We start from the raw sequence: 20,715 nt of genomic DNA on the forward strand, positions 1-20,715 counted from the left end.
GTTTCGCATCTGGGGAGGAGTGAAATTCTTACAGAGCTTGATCCCCGGCATTGGAGTTGCCGAGGTGCGGGATCACGTGGAAATCAATCGATATGCTCTGCTACGACGCATCAACTTTGACAAAGACCCTGGGAACGGCCTTAGCAGGAGAACAGAAGGCCATCAGAACGATGGTGCTGCAGAACAGACTGACACTAGACCTGCTAACAGCATCACAAGGAGGAGTTTGCAAGCTGATCGGGGAAACATGTTGCACTTTTATCCCTGATGGATACGAAACTGGAGGAAACATTTATGAAGCTTTGCAGAATTTGACCGCTCTGCAAAAATATGTCACTGACCACACACCTGGAGCAGCTACAGCACAAGGCTGGCTGGACTGGCTGTTCAGCGGTTCATGGCTGGCTGCTGTAGCAAAGCCATTTTTCCTTCTAGGTCTCATCATGATAGCACTGCTCATATTAGTGTTGTGTGTGTTGCCATGCCTAAGAGTAATGATTTCAAAGATGATAACAACTACAATGACTGCTTATGTTGCCATGCCTCAAGAAGACCAGCATCCTGTTGCAATTCTGTTAGAGGAGAACTTGTAATAACTGCTAATGAATGACGTGGTGATTAAAAATGACTTCTGCCTTTTTCAAGTGATCATGCACTGATTAACATATTAGTAGTTTATGCAGGTACAATATAAGGTTTTCATCCTTTTATTTTTTTGAAGTTTTCATTTTAAATATGAAGTTTTCATCATTTTACATATGAAGTTTTCAATTTAAGGTTTGCATCATTTTAAATATAAGGTTTTCATCCTTGTATTTTTTGAAGTTTTCATTTTACATATTAGGTTTTCATCATTTTTAAATACAAAGTTTTCATTTTAGTTTTCATCCTTTTATTTTTTGTAGTTTAGTTTTATTATTTTTTCTTGTTTATTCCACTTGTTATTTCATTTACTATGATTTTCATTTACTATGATTTTCTTTTTTCTTTTTCTTTTTATTATTTTATTTTGTTTTAATCTTTAGACCAAATGACTTCCATTTCTGCTATGCTGACATTTTGAAAATTAAAAAATTGCTTAAGATACTTAATAAATAACCTTCACAGACAATTGTTGTATACATTTAAAATAAGTTAAAACAGGAGGGAATGTTACAGGAAAAATGATTCTATGTTTCTTTACCTTCTTTTAAATGTGCAAGCATGCCCTTTTGTCTATGGTTAGATTAGTTTAGAATTATCTTTTTAGACTTTCTCAGCAAAGACATACTGTTTTGGGACATATTGTTTTAGATTGTTTTATCTCTCACAGCCTTCTCCCAGCTCTCTGCTGACGAGACTAGCGCCACATATGGAGTTGTTTATTTTATTTGTTTTGTATTTTCTTATCCTGTTCTCACTGTCTTTCCTATAAAAAGTGCCCAGCCTCTGTACACGGTGTGAGTTGTTCTGAACAGCTTACCCGTGTGCACGTTAAAGCATAAAAAGTGATCTTGTCTCATTGTGTCTTTATTTCTCCTGGGTCTTTTACGGAATTTTCCCCCAACAATGGGTAAGCCACAAAAGTTCATAGCTAAGGAGGCTGGCTGCTCACAGAGTGCTGTGTCCAAGCATATCAATGGAAAGTCTAGTGGACAGGCAAAATGACCAAGATGACCATGGCCTTCAGTGGATTATCAGCCAGAGGAAATTCAAGAATCTGGCAGAGATCCAGAAAGACTGGAATGAGGCAGGAGTCACAGCTCCAAAAACCACCACATTCAGGCGCATCTGGGAGATGGGCTACAACTGTTGGGTTCCTCGGGTCAAACCCCTTATGAGCCTGAGCCAAAGTCAGAAGTGTCTCAACTGGGCCAAGTAGAAGAAGGACTGGAGTGTTGGCCAGTGGTCCAAGGTCCTTTATGAGGTCATCATCTGAAATGGTTTTCCAAAAGTCTTGAAGGAGTTCCCAGAGATACTGAGCACTTGTTGGCCCTTTTGCTGAGCACTCTGCGGTCCACCTCATCCCAAAACATCTCCATTGGGCTTAGGTCAGGTGACCGTAGAGGCCAGGCCATCTGGCACAGCACTCCACTCTCCTTTTTTGCCAGTTAGCCCTCACACAGCCTGGAGGTGTGTTTGGGATCATTGTCCTGTAAATGACGCTCCAACTAAACTCAAACCGGATGGGATGCATGTCGCTGTAAAATGCTGTGTTAGCCATGATGGTTCAGTGTGACTCCAGTTTTGAATAAATTCCCAACAGTGTCACCAGCAAAACACCTCCCACACCATCACACGTCCTCATCCATGCTTCATGGTGGGAACCATGCATGTCGAGACCATCCGTTCACTTTTTCCGTGTCGCACAAAGACACAGCAGGTGGAACCAAAGATCTCAAACTTGGCGAAGCACAGATTTCCACTGGGCTAATGTCCTTTCCTTGTGTTCCTTGGCCCCGAAAAAAGACAAAAACACATGATGAAGCCAGATAAGTATGCTGTTATCATTCACTTATCATTCAATGCAAGTGAAAAGGTTTCCATTTTTATTTACACCTTTGTGCGCCTTTGTACACTGTGCGCCAGTCTCCTGCAGGCCTGTTAGACAGCATGTGTACATGCTTCTGCAAACCAGAAATCTGATTCACCATCTTGCTTTAAGAAGGCAGAGATAGTGAATATGTGGGGCGAGACCGCTGCACTTAAGTCCCGACTTCAGTTTCACTGCCTATCTCTGCTGTTAGACAGGCCAGGTGCTTCAGCAATTTCACAACAAGAGCCGTTAAAACATGTGCAGAAGTGTCACAAAGACACGCTATAATACCCTTTTGCAATTCATGCACGATGGGTGAAAGTATCAAGAAGGGCCAGAAAGGTTCACGAGACAAAAGTACTCTTTTATTTACAGTTATATTACAAAATCCACCCAGAAAATCCACACACCCACAACGACAAAAAGTCACCAACACAGGTTGGATAAAAATGAAATGACGTCCTCTTTCTTTTATCTCAGATTGCCAACCTTTCGCTGATTTAAGATCCTAATAACTGATCACTTGAATTTCCTGTGAAAACTCCTAAAATGCATTGCATCTTCTGCCGCTACCATATAAAGAAATAAACTCAAGCCAACTGGTTTAACTTTTTGGCCGATGTCAGACCAGGCACCACATCAAAAAGAAACAACAATGTTATGTGGCAGCCTTGTGGTCAGAATGCATGTTGCACTGAGACCACAGCATTTAATCTGCGATTCCAGCTAGGAACCTTTGCTACAAATCACCAAACAGCTCCTCTCAATTACTACTACGTCTGTTCTGTTCATATTTGAAAAAGAAAAATCCAAACCACTATACAATATAAGATGTAACACAATTTGATGGTCCACCGAAACTTGGCCAATTTAGCCACAAACTTGGCCACAAAAGTTCATTTAAATGCCCAGCAGAACAAAACTGTGAGAGTACACCTGTGAGGGCAGCAAACCATTTTAAAGTAATATACTTGAAAAAGCCAAAGAGCACATATGTTCAGAATACTGTTTGGACAGGGCAAATAGCTTATCAGCGACATGTGAACATTTAGAAGCTTGAAGCTCCACTTTCATGTGATGCCACATATATAGCAATAATTTCTGCAAGTGCCAGTGTCACCGAAAATGCTGACCTTTGTGCACAACCCAACACCTAGTGGCTTGTTGGGAAAAATGCAGGACACTTTAGTTCATATGATGCTGGTCTAATATATGGAATGAAAAGGTTGCTGTCAGTAATACACTTGTATTATATGATTTCATGATAGAAATCAGCCCTGTGTTTTGACAGAAAAGTACGTTTTGCTTTCCTTTAATAGTATTTTCAACATTCTAAAGGAGTGAAAAAAAATATTGAAATTGTAGAAAAAATACAACCTTACATCAAATTCGTCAAAAACGTAACTCAATGACCCACCATATCTTCGTAATGAATCACTCAGATAACCAGACCTGCCACTTTGAGCCTCAGATGCTAAGTCCTCTAAATGTATTTTAATCCTCTTTGCAATCAGTATGCTTCTACTTATCAGCTACCAGTTTAACAGATGTAGACACATCTTGTGACAGACCAAAACAGAACTTGTGTGATGACTTCGAGAACACAACAAAGTAAAAGAACAAAAAAAAAAAAAATGGAAGTGAATGGCTCCAGCTCGTCCAGGTCACAGTCCTTGATGTTTCTGTTGGTAACCTGAGAGTCAGCATCTTTGAGAAACTGTTAGATGTGTGTCCTGATGAATTTAAGGCTTTCAGCCTCTCTACCTCTGTGTGACTGATGTATATTGGAGTGTCTTTTCCTCAGATAAGTAATGATCTTCTTGCCCTTCTCTACTTTTAGGGCAAGATTATTTTCCTGACACCAGGCCACCAGTCCTATCACTTCTCTATCCCGTCCCTACCAGTAATCGGCCCAATCACATATGCAAATGTTATCATTCTGGTATTGATCAGGTGGTGCACATGTAACGCGCTGCGGACACTAAAGCGGTCGCGCCAGAATGTCACGCTAAAAAGAAAGATTCTTTAAAATACAAGGGGGAGCAAGCGAGTCAGATACCACGGGCACAGAGAGGGAGCAGGTCTGATCAGAAACAGTTTATTACTAGGCCAGGGAGCACAAATAAAACACCCTTAAAATGTACATAATAAAATGTTTGCTCTCTACTAAAAACAATTCTAAAACCCATAAAACTACCATTTTCTACATTCACTAAAACCCCCCCTGCTATAATTAGGCCACATGTTCATTATGGGTCCATCAGCAGGCCAGGAATTCCTCCTTTAGAGCAGAGTCCACGCCAGCCCCGTCTTCAGCAGACAAGAAAGAGCCACCCATCTTCTTGTCCTTCCGCTGGCCCATCACTTCCCAGCCCGGCTTGCGTTCTGCACCCGAATCCATGATGCGACCACCGCCACAGCTCCCCTTGCGTCGGTGTCCTGCAACATAACAAATAGGGGCCAGAACAATGGTCCCAGAAGCAGCCCATGGTGACCCTCTCCCAATCCAGCTGCACCCAGTAAACAACAGTAGAGACCCTACTCACAAATGCAGGCAGAGGTAAACCTCTGCCCTGCTGCCAATCACACGCGTTGTCTCTTACTGTTGCCGTTCCATGAGGTCAGGACTTGGTCGCCGCATCACACTGGCCATCTCGCATTAACCTTCCAGTCTGGGGCCTCTCTCTTTCAGTGCCCAGCTAGCCTGTTTTTAAAAGGTCTTTACACAGCTGATAGGCCACCTCTGGACACACCCCTGCCTCAGCAGGTGGTCCCTATCAGCTAATTTGTCCCATGTGCAGCCAGTCCACAGTGGATAACAACCATGTCACATAAAACACTAAAAACCATGCAATAGAAACAGAATAAAACCATGCAAATAAAACACTCATAAATAAACACTAAAAATCAGAATAAAAACAATATACAAGATAAATGCAAATTTCCACTGTGTGACACACACACTCATATGTGAAGACAGCATGTGGCAGTGTACTCAGCACGTGCCCCTGAGTAATACCAATGCTCACAGTTCTGATGTTTGATGTCTGGTTTTCAACTCTGACTGAGTGGGGTCTATCTTACAGGAAGTTCAGAGCTCAGTTACAGAGAAAGGGTGTGAGTCTGAGTAACAGCAGCTTCTCAGAGAGTCTGACAGCATTAAATGCAGCTTCAGTCATTTCACAGCATTTTCACAGATGATTGGACTGATTCTGTATGCATGTGTGGTGGTGTGAAGGCAGAATACCGGTAAATGTGACTAAATGGTGTTGATAATGCCACCCAGGGAGGGGGTTACACCCCAGGAGAGATTACAGTAGCTAGTGCAAATGTTGTACCAGTTACAAAAGCCCACAGGCTTGTTATTAACAAGCAAAAGTAAGGACAAAACTACTCAAAGTGTAGAGCAGCCCTGCTACTGTACCTAAAACACTTGATTTTCGCCAAGTACTTTTTTACTCTTACTTAAGTAACTTTGTTGACGATTACTTTTCACTTTTACTTGAGTAATAATATTTTAAAGTAATGCTACTCTTACTTGAGTACAATTTTTGGATACTCGACCCACCTCTGGTTATAAAGAGGTCATCATCAGGTCCTTCAACGCACATATTAAACCAATATGTAAGACTGCTTTCTTCCATTTACGCAACATCTCTAAAATTAGAAATATCCTGTCTCAGAGTGATGCTGAAAAACTAGTTCATGCATTTATTACTTCCAGCCTGGACTACTGTAATTCATTATTATCAGGAAGTCCTAAAAACTCACTGAAAAGCCTTCAGCTAATCCAAAATGATGCAGCAAGAGTCCTGACAGGGACTAGAAAGAGAGAGCATATTTCTCCTGTTTTGGCTTCCCTTCATTGGCTTCCTGTTAAATCCAGAATTGAATTCAAAATCCTGCCCCTCACATACAAGGTCTTAAATAATCAGGCCCCATCTTATCTTAATGACCTTGTAGTACCCTTCGCTCTCACACTGCAGGCCTGCTTGTTGTTCCTAGAGTATTTAAAAGTAGAATAGGAGGGAGAGCCTTCAGTTTTCAGGCCCTTCTTCTGTGGAACCAGCTTCCAATTTGGATTCAGGAGACAGACACTATCTCTACTTTCAAGATTAGGCTTAAAACTTTCCTTTTTGCTAAAGCATATAGGTGACCCTGAATCCTCCCTTAGTTATGCTGCAATAGACGTAGGCTGCCGGGGATTCCCATGATGCATTGAGTTTTTCCTTTCCAGTCACCTTTCTCACTCAGTATGTGTAAATAGACCTCTCTGCATTGAATCATATCTGTTATTAACCTCTGTCTCTCTTCCACAGCATGTCTTTTATCCTGTTTTCCTTCTCTCACCCCAACCGGTCGCAGCAGAACCAGGCTCAGGCCCCTCCCTGAGCCTGGTTCTGCCGGAGGTTTCTTTCTGTTAAAAGGGAGTTTTTGCTTTCCACTGTCGCCATAGTGCCTGCTCATTGGGGGTCATATGATTGTTGGGTTTTTCTCTGTACCTATGAAGCGCCTTGAGGCGACTTTTGTTGTGATTTGGCGCTATGTAAAAAAAAATTGAATTGAATTGAATTGAATTGAATTGAAAAAAAGTCATCTGGGGTCCACCCTACCATACACTAAATTGTAGATAACCCATGAGGATCCCACTTACCACCCTTTAATAGTTACACAAATTCATCAATTGTCACGGGAAATGAATCCAGTCTCTAATACCTAACAGCCTGTGAGCTTTGCCACCTTGAACAGTAATGAGTGCAAGTTGCGAGAGCTCAAGAATAGACCACTGATGTCCCTCATAACCAACATCTGATTAACAGCAAACGGAGGGGTGAAAGTTCATGCTGCATTCACAGACACCATGTATGAACCAACATCCACCAAATGTAACCCACTGCAATCTACCCCTGGGGTTTGAATCGTCATCCCAACGATTGACACTCACTGCTGAGGTCTAAACAGGGTAGATATATTAGGCACAGGTGCCTGGGAGTTCACAGCCCCTGTTGTTCTACTTCCTATTGCCTGGGGCAGATGATGCCGATTCGAGTGCGTCCCAGCATTAGCACGAGTAGTCCTATGTGAAGAAGCAATATTATTTTGAACACCAGCCGTAACTGGCAGCTGATCGGTGCAGACCAGCACCACAGAGGATGTTGAGGGTTTTGGCTCACTTGGTATGCAGGAAGTAGGGGTCTCCTGTCTTTGTTGGCAATTGCTTGGGGCTGGAGTAGGTTCATAAATCAATAAAAACCACTCACCACCTTGCATAGTTTCTAATAGTTGGATTGGAGCACTGGGAGGACAAGTAGTCACATACTCCACCTTATTCTTTAGTAGTGAACGGTGGACATGTTTCACGTGACTAAGGTTATCCGACAGAGTAACAGTGTAAACTGATCCATTTTGGTCTGGGGCCTGTAGCACTTGATACACCACTGAACTCCAGACATCCTAAATTTTATGACGGCCTCTAAGCCCAACCTCTTTAAGGTAAGTCAACTGACCTTCTTGCAGGGGAGCATCCCTCACATGCTGGTTGTGACATGTCACACGCCAATTAGCTGCAGCCTCCAAGCGTTTATTAGCATGTTCAAAAGCATGACATAGCCGAGTCTGATGCTCTGCAATCCAATGATGGGTGCTACCAACCACAGGCTCCTGAATCCTACCCAACAAAAACTCAACAGGTAGCTGGGGATCTCAGCCAAACATCAGAGCAAATGGTGACTCACTAGTAGACTGATGCACTGTGGTGTTACACACACATGCATAAAGTAAAGAGTCCATGGTAGCCAGGACAGTCTTTTTGATCCTTTCTAAATACTTCATCACGATTGGTGTGAGTCCAAAAGGATGATAGTCGTTTAAATCCACTACCAGTATGTTTCTTAGAGAGGGGCACACTGGTAATGGACTTAAAGGATGGGCAGATTGCATGTCTATGAATACACCATCCAGCTCTGATGAGCAGACCCTGAGTGCATGCCTGGGGATATTATTTGGGCCAGCTGCCTTATTTGGGTTTGTTTTCATTAGAGCTGTGCACACCGCCACCAATGACAGATCGTGATGTAGTGGTTTGTCCTGTGTGTCATGTCCTGTCTGACTCTGTGGGTTGGTGTTGTGTATAAAAAAAGTGGGTGAGGTACTCAAATTGTTTTCAATTTAGGCTATGCGGAGATGACTGCTATTAACACTGCCATTGTTATTTTAGTTTAGGATTTTCCACCTTTCAATTTGATGTTATTTTAGTTTTCAGGGTGGATTTTCTGATTTCAGTTTGGTTTTTAATTGTTAAATGTTAAGTTTACATTTTATTAGTTTCTGTGTCTGAGTTTTTGTTTTTATGATGTGGGTGGTATTAGTGACATAGGTCAAATATAAGTAAAACAGTACAGTACAACACATTTGACTCACAGTCATTTTCACCACAGCCTCCTCTTTGTTTCCATCTTTGACTAAACACCAAAAATTAAAACATTTCCTTTATTTTCTTTAATGTCTGTTGCTTTTTTAAACAACACATTTAGTGAGTTTTGGTTTATTTCTTAAGACTATTTTTCTATTGTTTTCACTTTTTTTGTATACTTTACTTTGAATAAAACACTTTAACAAATAAAATAATCCAAAATATTATTTTCAGTGACTATCCTCAGCAGAATGTCCTCAAAGTATGAACACACATATTGCTCACAGTAATAATCGTACAACAACCTTTTGTCTGCAGGGTGTTATTGTTTTACTATCACTGATGCTCATTATTGATTAACACTGCAGACGCAGTACTGCTGTGGTTTTAACACTTTTAACAGCCTTCTTTATGCAACCTTTTGCTTAGATGCTTTTTTACTGCGGTTATATTTTATATGGTGATTATGTAAAACCTAAAACTGCAAGACAAAATACAGCTGTAAAATAAATTTAGCGTAAAAAGTATTTTTTTTCTTTTAAGAACAAAAAAAATTGTTTATAAATTTGTTTCAATTGATGAGCTCGAGTAAATTAATGTACCTAATAACGTTCCTCTTTGTGAAAGCAGCATTTAATTGCCGTAGAATATTGAGGTCAACATTACTTCTTTACCTACATTTGTTTTATCTTAACTTGATCTGCAAGGTAATCAGAAACTGTGCTTTCATGCAGTTCATGAATGGACCTCACCTCTGTACTGAGCAACAACAAAAAAATGTTGTTACATAACATCTGTATCACACTGAAAGCTTCTCATTAAAATTATCTCGATCCATGTACTTTAGAACACCCGCCCTGCCTTCAGAGAATTAGGTAAAAGTTAAGTTAAAGATTCCATTAGAAATCATTCCTTTGTTGGAAAAAAAGACTCATGGTTTCAGATTTTCCCCTTGACAAGCGTGTGGGTGAAGTTACAATTTAAGTAATTTGAGGAATCAGTTACTAAATCAAATGACAGCAAGGATAATGACCTTACCTATTTTAACAGTCAACTGAAAAGCACTTTGGACCAATCCATATTGTTTTAAAATGTGCTATATAAATAAAAGTGACTGCACTTATCCTGGACTTTTTTCTCTATACTTTTATTTCACAATAAACACAATCACTAGAGGTCATGTGATTAATTCTTTTGCCCGGTGTCCTGATGATAATTGATGAATAAACCACTGAAGACTCTTCTTCCACCTGCAGTAAAAAGCAATACATTTCATTACCCAGACAAAGCAACACGCACACACTTCATTTCTGCATGAGGGTTTTAGGATACACCTCGATGTCAGCACAGACACTTACCCTGCTATTCAAGCCACAGCAACAAATTTGAACAGGAAATGCTTTGGTGAGACAGAAGCCGAAGCATATTCAGAATCAGAGGGGAAAATTTTTCAAGTAAACCATTTAATAAAAAAACAATAATGTACACAGGAAGTGGAAGTGAGGCGCAGCTGCATAGCCTACCTGAATGTAATCTTGATTTGAAGCAAAAAATTGTAAGTGCCATTAAAATGACACATGATACTGATATACCACAAATAAGTGGGATCCAGTCTTCAGGCTCTTTTTGAAAACCTGTTAAACCAAAAGCTAAATATTAATATTTCTTTGATTCGGGTGAAAAAGATTCACAAACAGCATATAGCTAAACACCCACCTGTTCTTGTGCTAAATGATGATGTGTGAGTGGTAGCAACTGTAGTGTATCCATCAAACACTGAATCTATATTGCACTTTAGGGACCCGTGTGGATGTACAGGCACAGATGTAGTTGAAGTTCTGTTTGGATTATTTGATTTCATGCCGCACGTCACAGCGCAAGATGCAGATGAATCCTTACTGTCATATACTGTAAGTAAAGATCAAAAGGTTACATCAGGTTATCTTCTATCATGAAACAATGATGTTTGTGTGTTTCTCACCTGTAACTACACACAAATTGATAGTGACTCGCTTAATACTGTGTCCGACACAGCTACTCATCCAGCAGGTATATTTCCCAGCATCTTCTCTTCTGACATTTCCAATATATATAGACTTGTTGAAAGTCAAATTGTCTGTTGTTGCTCTTACTTCTGATTTCCCAACAGCAGTCGTTGCTTCAAAAGTCCAAAAGTTTATTTTATCAAGTTTACTTGAACATGTGTGCTGAAAACTGCTGCCAGCAACAATGTAAACTGTCTCATTGACTTCTTTCCACGTCTCTGAAAAAAGAGAGGTAAAGGATTGTGAGAATCATCTTTGACGAATGTAAAAATCTTTACATAAGCACAGGAAGATTCTGCCTTAACGGAAAAAAATATGACAGCAGGACAAACCTTTCTTCACTATGATGTCAGTGGACTTTTGGCATGTTTCTTGGCAAGTTTCACACCAGTACACACCTTCATCCTCCTCGGTAAAAGAGCTGATGACCAAGGAATGATTGGATCCAATTCTCAATTTGGGATTGGACATTTGATGATATTGCATTCCCCTCTTATCTTGGAAGAATAACTGAACCTGCTTACTGCTATGGTCCTTCTTGTAAAACCATTTGAAAGAGTCTGATCGATGGATGTAATGCTGACACGGTATCACAGCTCGACATCCCAGCGAAAAATTAAGTTGTGTTGCGACTCGCAAAATATCACGTTGCTCATTTAAATTAACAGTCACTTGAAAAAAATATAAAACATTCAACAGTCAGTTCATCAATTGTATTTTAAATACATTGTATTTAATTAAGCAATTTGAATAATGAATTTAGTTAAGTAATGATTTGATCAGATACTCACTGTTTCCTGAGAAAGTAGAGAAGTTCCAAACAAGTAAAAAGATGAAAATGAAGCCTTTCTGTTTCATATGGGAGAAATTCCTGTCCCCGCAGAAATAAAACCCAACATGAAGCATCCTGGCTGTACCATTACTGCTCATAAAAACACAGATCACAAACTCTGCCTCTCAGCAAAAGGTTTTAGATTGAGCTTAACAGCTTAAATGAGCCTGACACATCGGAAGTGGTCCAACAGCCAGTACAGAGGAAATTTAGCAAGGTTGTCACCCACACTGTTTTTCTGATGTGGTCTGGCATATGATTTGCTTCTTACATTTAGTATGGGTGTTAAGACACAAAATGTGCATCGCAAACCAGTTTCTTTTTTAATATATAGATGCCAAATATGTTCTCACATTGTATTTTATGCTGAGATAATGTTTGTGAGGGTTGAACCAAAACTGTGATTGAGCTGTTTGTACAGTTTATCGTACAGTTAAACTCACTGGAGTTTGGACTTCATGTGCACACAAAGCACTTGTAACCAACTTATTGGCTGCCAAGTACAACAACTGACACAATTACACTTTGGGAATTAAGTATGATACGTACTCTGGATTATTGATTCAGATTACAAAAAATTACATACATACAATGTAACAATGTAAAGTTAGAGGCGTTGTCCAGGATTTCCTTGCTTGTAAGGTTTTTTAATCATAAGTCAATTAAATGGATTTTTATTGTGTTCATAATTCTTAAAATAACCTCAAAGTATTTAGTAACTACATGAAGGAACAAGTGTTTGACAGGCAAACAGAATAGCCAAAAGGAAAACCTACATTTTTGCGTGTGATGTTCACTTTACATGAGCAGAAATTATTTCGGTTAACAAACAAAGTTATTTTTGATAGAATTTGTAAATAACCGCACTTCTTCATAATCTACTTTTTAATTACATACTCTAATTTTCCCATATTTGCATCTTCATCATCCCAGTTCTCATTTTCCGCCGTAATGATGTTGCTGTTGCACTCCTGCGCTCAAAACGCCGACAGTTCCGTCAGGACATGAAGTCAGCGTTTTATTGGGTGTCAGATTCCCCGCCTACCGGAGACAGCACTGAAAACATCGCTTTACCTCCGGCTCTTATCAGAAAGGTGAGCTCAGATCACCTTTTGCGCTTTGTTGGGGAGGTTTTCCTGCACGCGGAGGCGGAAGACACTTGCACCTGCGAGATGAAACTAACTAAAACTTTCGCGGAGTTTCAGCTGGGCTGGCCTCACATGCATTACGTCTTTGTTGTGCTCTGTGTTTTTGTCGTGGTGTATAAATTAACAATTCTACTTGCGAAAAGAAGGGAAGCACTGCGGAACTTCCAAGCTTTTCCGGGGCCGCCGCCACACTGGCTGTTTGGACATGTTCTGGAGGTAACTGTCTCAACACACTCGCAGCAGCTGTAACATGTGTAACCGTCCAGTAAAGCTGACCACACCATGTTGGAGAACACCATTCTGCAAACAGAGACACACAGTTGACAGCGTGTAAAGTCTGCCTGCTGTGATGTGTTTCAGTTGTACTTTTTCTCTTTCAGTTTAAACAAGATGGGACCGATATGGACAAGGTAGTGAAATGGGGACAGGAGTACTCATATGTTTTCCCAATGTGGTTTGGCCCCTTTGTCAGTGTCATCAATATTCAGCATCCAGATTATGCAAAAACTATCCTGACATCATCAGGTGTGAGAAATGTTTTATGTAGTTGTTGTGTTGATGCACATTTATAACTGTGTAGTAAAGTTAAAAGTCCCTAACACCATTTTTATTTGTTTTGTTTCCTAACAGAACCAAAAGATGATTTGGGCTACCGGTTTATTGAGGGTTGGATTGGTAAGACTCATTTTTCTCCCTTCTACAGCATTTTGTTAAAGTGCAGAGTTGTTTGTTTTGCTGCTTTCCTCACCCGTGCACATGTTCTTCAGGAAATGGGTTGTTGGTGTCAGAAGGTCAGAAGTGGTTCCGCCACAGAAGGCTCTTAACACCAGGTTTCCATTATGATGTTTTGAAACCATACGTAAAATTGATGTCAGAGTCTGCTGAGACTATGTTGGTACGTTGAAGACAATTTAGTTGCATAATTGATAAATAAAATCAAAGTCGTGATGTGTTGGTCAGCACGTGTCAGTAAATATCATAGAAGTAAAGCAGGAGCAGTGTCTGTATCCTGCAGAGAGATCACATCTGTTCTCTCATTGTTGGCAGGATAAGTGGGAAAGTTATGCAAGCACAAATGAGCCTTTTGAATTGTTTAAACACATGAGCCTCATGACACTGGACAGCATTATGAAGTGTGCCTTCAGCTGCTACAGCAACTGTCAGACAGAGGGGTGAGCCTAGATGAATCTTTTTAAAGAGTCATTTACAGTGTCAGTTTTATGTTGAGTCTTTGGTTGTTGTAAATCTGCATTTAATGTTTGCCTCCTTTGTCATTTCAGTGGAACAAATGCATACATCAAAGCAGTTTATGACCTCAGTTTTCTAATTAACCTTCGGCTCAGAATGTTTCCGTACCACAGTGACCTCATTTTCCACCTTAGCCCACATGGTTTCAGATACAGAAAAGCACGTCAGGTGACCCTCAGTCATACAGGTAAGCTTTGCTTTGATTCATCTGAACCGTTGCCAAAAATCAGTGAGCCTCACATTATAGTGTCAGATCTACAAATGCTTACATTTTATATTCTTTTCTAAAGAGGAAGTTATAAGAAAGAGGCGAGAAGCACTAAAGGAAGAGAAGGAGCTTGGACAAATACAGGCAAAGAGATATTTGGACTTTCTGGACATCCTTCTCTTTGCAAGAGTATGTTATGTGTCATCAGTTTCAGCCTCTTACTTCAACACATTTCCCATTGTAGGATTTGCTTAATGTATAGGCAAGTCACAAACTGGGGTTTTCCTGCATAAAGGTCATACAGAAAATAAGGCAAGTGCCAACTTGAGATCGTGTCAGATATCTGAAGTACTGGCCTAAAGCTGAAATAGCATATGCATGCAGCAAATAAGCAAAGATGCATGCTGTTGCCAAGCTGCATGTTAATGTCCTCTGACACAGAGACGATGATCAGCCTTTTCATTCTCGTGAGCAGCAACCTGAATACAAAATCTCTTTTGTGTAGAGAATGATCAACACTGGTTAGTGTTTTGCCCAGTTTCTTTCCCAAAAACTTCTCTAAACGGCAGCTTGTAGGGGCTGTCTCAGCTAGCATGTTTATTCTTTTAGTAGACTTGGCTTTCGTGACATGGGTTCAGTTTTAAACACATTAAAACGCATAAAATGATCCAATTTTTTTTTTTTTCGTGCATTTTAACTGAAAATCACACAAATTGAAAAATCTTATTTATATCACTTAAACACATAATTGTGTAATAACTGTATAATATTAATATAATCAAGCGATAATGGAAGAATAGAAAGAATCCTTCCTTTATGAGTATATCATAGCAAATTGTTGTCCTTGGCAGGAAAAATTAAAATCAATAATTAACTGCATGGCAGGTGTTTGCCAAACAATTTGTCACGGCGGGGTGCGCCGATGTGTGTGGAAACAGGACCCAAAAGCAGATGATGACGAGTAGTTGAAAGTTTGAGCAGAAAAGTGATCCTTTATTAGATGACGGCAGGAGTAAACCAGGAAACCAAAGTAAACTGACAAAACACTAAGAAACAAAACACTAAACGGTACTGAGACCAAAACCTAAACTATGACTGTGATGGAAAATAACCAGCAAATACTATGACTAAGACTAATGATGAATAACAGACGAAAACCATAACTAAGACTGAGGTCAAAATAAACAGAACCAGGCTAGAACTAGGGCAGAATAAACAGATGACCCGACAATGGCATGCAGAAAACAAAGGGCTTAAATACATACAAGAGGTGATCAGGGGAAGTGGAGACACATGGGGGAACAGCTGACTGACATAAACCTAATGACGGGACCAGGAGAGGAAAGTTAAATACAATGAACAAAGAACACATGACACTGTCAGAATAAAACAGGAAACACTAAAACTAAACATGACAACACAAACTTAACAGACCTAATACGTGATGAATAATACAAAACCCCAAAACATAGAAAACCCAGGAACAATAACCAATAACTGCCCAAACTAAAGGCAAATAGGAAATAACACAAAACCTAATCACATATCAAAAATGAGAAAAATACAAAAAGAACTCAGAGCGCTGGGTCGGAGACCCAGCCTGTGACACAATTAGTGCTTTATATGGTTTAAGAAGAACAGCGGACCTTGATACTTGGCTGCTGAATAAATTCCCAATTTTATAAAGGTATCTGTATAAGGATGAATGTTATCCAGCTAAAGCTGAGTTGAAGTCGGGTGATGCAGTAATATAATGAGCCTGAGCAGCAAAAGTAACAAAGCACTTTTATTGAGAAGCCCAGTTAGAGTATAGTGCAGTCCATTCTGTCTTTTATCAACTGTAAATATCCTTTATTTCAACGTCAGGATGAGAACCAGCAGGGTCTGTCAGATGAAGATATGCGGGCAGAAGTGGACACCTTCATGTTTGAGGGCCATGACACCACAGCCAGTGGCCTGTCTTTCATCCTCTACTGTCTGGCCTGCAACCCAGAACATCAGAAGATTTGCAGGAAGGAGATTATGGAGGCCTTGCATGACAAGGAAACCATGGAGTGGTAGGCTTGTGAAAGGACAACATTGCAATAGGGAGACAAGTTGGTGCCATTCTGTGGTACCAAAACTTTATTAGGAGACATATAAACAAGATTTCTTATTAGTTGACTTCACTAACTGCATGTTGGTCTCATTTTAAGGGAGGATCTCAGTAAAATCCCATACACTACAATGTGCATAAAAGAAGCTCTCCGCCTTTACCCCCCTGTACCAGGAATTTCCAGAAAAACCACCAAAACTGTAACCTTTTGTGATGGGAGAACAGTGCCTGCAGGTCAGTGATTTTACTCTGTTGTTATTATCAAAGAGTAAACATTAAATGTCTTCACTTAATAATCTTTTTGGAAATTTCTCATGCCACATGGTAAACACAAACTCTTAAACAACGTTGTTTTTCTTTAGATACATAGATTACTTTTCTTTACGATTCAATAAAGGACTTATATTGACTTAATACTTATTACTTTATTATTCTACAAGGGCACACTGGTATTATTTGATTGTATTGTCACATACAGTATCTTTTCTATAAGCTAGTATAGATCTCTAAAACGTGGGCATAAAGTACGCCGCCGCCTACACATTATGTTTACAGGAGCTGCTCAGCCACAGGAACCCATGAGCCACAAAGCTCCATGCACACCATTTTTGTACTGATGTTGATGCCAGAGGAGGTTTAGAGCTCTGCAGTAACTGAGTCAGCAGAGAGCTGGAGATTTTTATGAACTCTGCAACTTTACATGGTCTGGCACTTCATGGCTGAGTTGCTATACTTCCTAAACATTTCCAGTTTGCAATAATACCACTTACACTTGATCACGCTGCATGGCTAGCTGCTTGATTTTATGTATCTGTGCCAACTGGACTTAAAACCCCTGCATTTGAATTATGAGTTGTGTCACAATAAATTTTTCGATATGGTGTATGCTTGTTTTGTTTGAAAAATAATGTTCAGCTACACACACCCTATAATCTTTTAATAATAATAAACTAAGTACACATTTCTTTCAAATGTAGGTTCTGTTGTTGGAATAAGTGTGTATGGAATTCACAGGAATGCATCTGTCTGGGAAAACCCTAATGTAAGTAAAGACAATTTTATTCCCAGCACAACTTACTACATGGAATACATCATCAACAGAATCTATGATGAAATAAAATTATGAAGTTTGTCAGCACTCTGCTCAAAAGGCTGCAAATAATTTATCAAATAACTGAAGAAGCAATCATGAAACTGGTGCATTAAATTAATTACTAGTGCTGTATTTGCTGAGGTGGGTAGGTCCCTGGTGCCAAAGTGGACCTCAGGACAGATTCAAGCTGGTTTAATGACTTACTTTATTATGTGTCAGAATGCAGTTTTTTCTGCGCAAGTGATAAGGGCGATGAGGTTCAGAAAATAAGTAATACACATAACACTGCTCTCTTTCTTTGTCCTGTATTACATTAGGTCTTTGACCCTCTGCGTTTCCTACCAGAGAACATTGCCATGAGATCTCCTCATGCGTTTGTGCCCTTCTCAGCTGGGCCAAGGTTTGTCCTCACCTGAAACTATATCACTGTATAGAGACTGCTTGTAGTAGTCTCAAGTATGTGAATGTGTAACTTAGCACTGACCCCATTTACATCAACACAATAAAAACTGGTTTTATGATGGGCTAAAGCAAGTAGGGGAAAGGGTGAACTCACTGTAATCTAAGATTGATCCCATTTAAAATGCAAGCACCTTTGGCCCTGAATGTTAAAAAATAACATACTATACTCATCCCTACTATTCATATTCCTCATGTCCTAATCTCAGAAGGATCAAACTATTTTCATCATTTTTCAGTTCTTTAGAATATTCACTTGTATATTTCTTACATTTAATATTTTCCTCCCTCAGAAACTGCATCGGTCAGAACTTTGCTATGAATGAGATGAAAGTGGTGACAGCTCTGACACTGAAGCGATACCAGCTCATAGCGGAGCCCACTATGAAACCCAAGATCATCCCCCGACTGGTTCTCCGCTCACTCAATGGCATCCACATCAAGATCAAACCTTTAGAGACTTAGCTAAAGTGCACTAACTGCAAGAACTGCTCAAAATTACTGTATTTAGAAAGTAAATACTTTATGTTGATTTGAAATACTTCTACTATATAACTGAGCTTTCACATGTCATTTAATGAACGCTGTTGTGTAGTTTATGTTTTAGGAGAAATTACTTGTTGAAAAAAATCTGCTTTTTATACTAAAACAGTAAAGGAGAAGCTTGTGCACTTTGTCAGAAAGTAATAGAATTTGTGTTGGGGGTTTTATTGGGGGGGGGGGGGGTTTATAGTACATAACAGATTTGTAGTAAATGGCATTGCACTGACATCATTTGCAGTGTAAAGCTGTAGATAAAATTCTAGTGAATACAACTTCTGTCTCAGTTTTACACTCCATCATTTAATATTTCTATTTTAAGATAGAGGAAGAGGACTGGTGTTGTGCTGTAAATTAAATTAGCATTCTTTTTCCAACAAAACATAATAACAAATTTTTTTAAAGTTCTTCACTGTATTTTAGTATTCAGGATCAACGTAATCAAAAAGGTTTAATTGAGCTCATATTTCCATATTACTTCTATTGTTTAAAAGAGAGCTCTCTTTGACCTATAATGAAGATCATTTATCTATGTTTGTGCATTTATATGAAGTCTTATCTAGTCAGCATGAAAGCAATTCATAGATATATGATCAAAGTTTATCTCTGGAATATAACCTTATTTTACAGAGGCAGACTGTAAAGTTGATGCTTAAAAATGTGGACAATGTATCAAATTACTCGCATTGCATTTAGAGTCTTTCCTCATACATACAGCTTATTGTAAATCTGAAATATCAGTTTATATCAAGGCAAATTCACACTGGAGTGATATATATGGTTAATTAAATGTAAGAAAAATGACAAAACCTTTACCTCTGACTGATATCTTTGAGTCCACTTGTCCTTTAAGAGGGGAAGGTTACCAGAAATCAATACAAGCTTGTTCTGAGTGGTCATATTAATCCAATGATGAGACATTTCTATCCTCTTGTGGGCAGGGCTGCCACTCACAGGGCACGGGGGGCCACTGAATAGTTTGACTGAAAAAATGATCTTGGGTAAATGGTACGGCCTTTGTTGTCAGCATATCTCTGACACCATCTACTACAGAGCTTTTATTGTGTTCAGAATTGTGTTAATGGATTTTTACAGTGCGGACAACCAAGATGACATAATTAGATAGCAAATGCAATTAAACAACATGTTTAAAGATCAGTTAACACTGGAGCCTTGTTCAAGCCCCCCCTCCATGACCTCGTCGATATCCAACCTGGAAAAAATACACAAAACAACATTCAGTTGCCTCGACGTGTAAACAAACCTAGAGAAGGGACACAAAAAGGACAGCATAAATACAGAGGAGAGAGGGAGATAAGAGAAGCTGGAGGACAAAGCTCCAGATCCGAACATCAGTAACTGACAGCCAAGGGGGAGAAAGAGGTCCCAGGATGGTTGATGATCCGGAACAGAGAGACCTGAGAGGAAGAGAAGAGGGAGCATCAAAGCAGTCGAACAAACACAAAGGTTATTCCAAATTTAACACCGCAGTTTTTAGCTGCCAAGAGTTAATGTACACTGGTCTCTGTGCTGCATATGCTGTCAAAAACACGCTGATATCCAGCAGGTAAGATAAGACATTTGCAGCTTTAGTGAGTGCAGTTTCACCAGAGTGACAGGCCTTGGAAGCAGACTGGGGGGGGGGGGGAAACGATGATGATTACTGTTTCCTGTGAGGGCGCACACACTACCAGTCAAAAGTTTGGACACACCTTCTCATTTCATGTTTTTATTTATTTTCATGACTTTTTAGATTCTCGCCAAAGGCATCAAAACTATGAATAGTCACCGTTTGCTGTGATTACTGCTTTGCAGACTCTTGGCATTCACTCAGTGAGCTTCATGAGGTCATCTCCTGAAATGGTTTTCTAACAGTCTTGAAGGAGTTCCCAGAGATGCTGAGCACTTGTTGGCCTTCTTCCTTCACTCTGTGGTCCATCTCATCCCAAGCTGTCTCCATTGGGTTTATGTCAGGTGACTGTAGAGGCCAGGCCATCTGGCGCAGCACTCCATCACTCTCCTTTTTGGCCAAATAGCCCTCACACAGCCTGGAGGTGTGTTTGGGGTCATTGTCCTGTAGAAAAATAAATGATGGTCCAGCTAAACTAGAACAGGATGGC

General features: G+C 39.8%; 2 protein-coding genes and 1 long non-coding RNA gene across 5 annotated transcripts; 2 read left to right on the plus strand and 1 right to left on the minus strand.

Moving 5' to 3' along the window:
* Nucleotides 1–541: 541 nt before the first annotated feature.
* Nucleotides 542–1,491, plus strand: LOC309716541. The gene is made up of 2 exons (XR_014279461.1): nucleotides 542–695; nucleotides 801–1,491. It is a non-coding gene; the product is annotated as an uncharacterized lncRNA (long non-coding RNA).
* An 8,557-nt stretch (nucleotides 1,492–10,048) lies between these two features.
* Nucleotides 10,049–12,795, minus strand: LOC309717247 (uncharacterized protein). 2 transcript variants are annotated; one of them, XR_014279653.1, is made up of 8 exons: nucleotides 11,764–12,569; nucleotides 11,497–11,643; nucleotides 11,305–11,393; nucleotides 10,909–11,190; nucleotides 10,644–10,835; nucleotides 10,451–10,561; nucleotides 10,286–10,326; nucleotides 10,049–10,177 (listed from the first exon to the last, which is right to left on the minus strand). XR_014279653.1 is itself a non-coding variant. In XM_082551673.1 (8 exons), the coding sequence occupies exons 1-8, from the start codon at nucleotides 12,713–12,715 to the stop codon at nucleotides 10,067–10,069; spliced, it is 1,170 nt and encodes a 389-aa protein (XP_082407799.1). In that variant the 5' UTR covers nucleotides 12,716–12,795; the 3' UTR covers nucleotides 10,049–10,066. The 2 variants fall into 2 exon arrangements, 1 of the variants encoding a protein (XP_082407799.1); XM_082551673.1 differs by adding an exon at nucleotides 12,702–12,795 and having other exon boundaries at nucleotides 11,305–11,643; nucleotides 11,764–11,843.
* On the plus strand, nucleotides 12,730–19,391 carry LOC309717246 (cytochrome P450 4B1-like). Of its 2 annotated transcripts, XM_082551671.1 has the most exons (12): nucleotides 12,730–13,168; nucleotides 13,333–13,477; nucleotides 13,583–13,627; nucleotides 13,720–13,847; nucleotides 14,000–14,124; nucleotides 14,233–14,387; nucleotides 14,491–14,597; nucleotides 16,275–16,465; nucleotides 16,604–16,737; nucleotides 17,481–17,545; nucleotides 17,914–17,996; nucleotides 18,349–19,391. In XM_082551671.1, the coding sequence occupies exons 1-12, from the start codon at nucleotides 12,809–12,811 to the stop codon at nucleotides 18,518–18,520; spliced, it is 1,710 nt and encodes a 569-aa protein (XP_082407797.1). In that variant the 5' UTR covers nucleotides 12,730–12,808; the 3' UTR covers nucleotides 18,521–19,391. The 2 variants fall into 2 exon arrangements, with proteins under 2 accessions (XP_082407797.1, XP_082407798.1); XM_082551672.1 differs by lacking the exon at nucleotides 13,720–13,847 and having other exon boundaries at nucleotides 13,333–13,362.
* Nucleotides 19,392–20,715: the final 1,324 nt, after the last annotated feature.

This window comes from Aulonocara stuartgranti, assembly GCF_965226115.1.
Source record: "Aulonocara stuartgranti genome assembly, chromosome: 11".
Lineage (NCBI taxonomy): Eukaryota > Metazoa > Chordata > Actinopteri > Cichliformes > Cichlidae > Aulonocara > Aulonocara stuartgranti.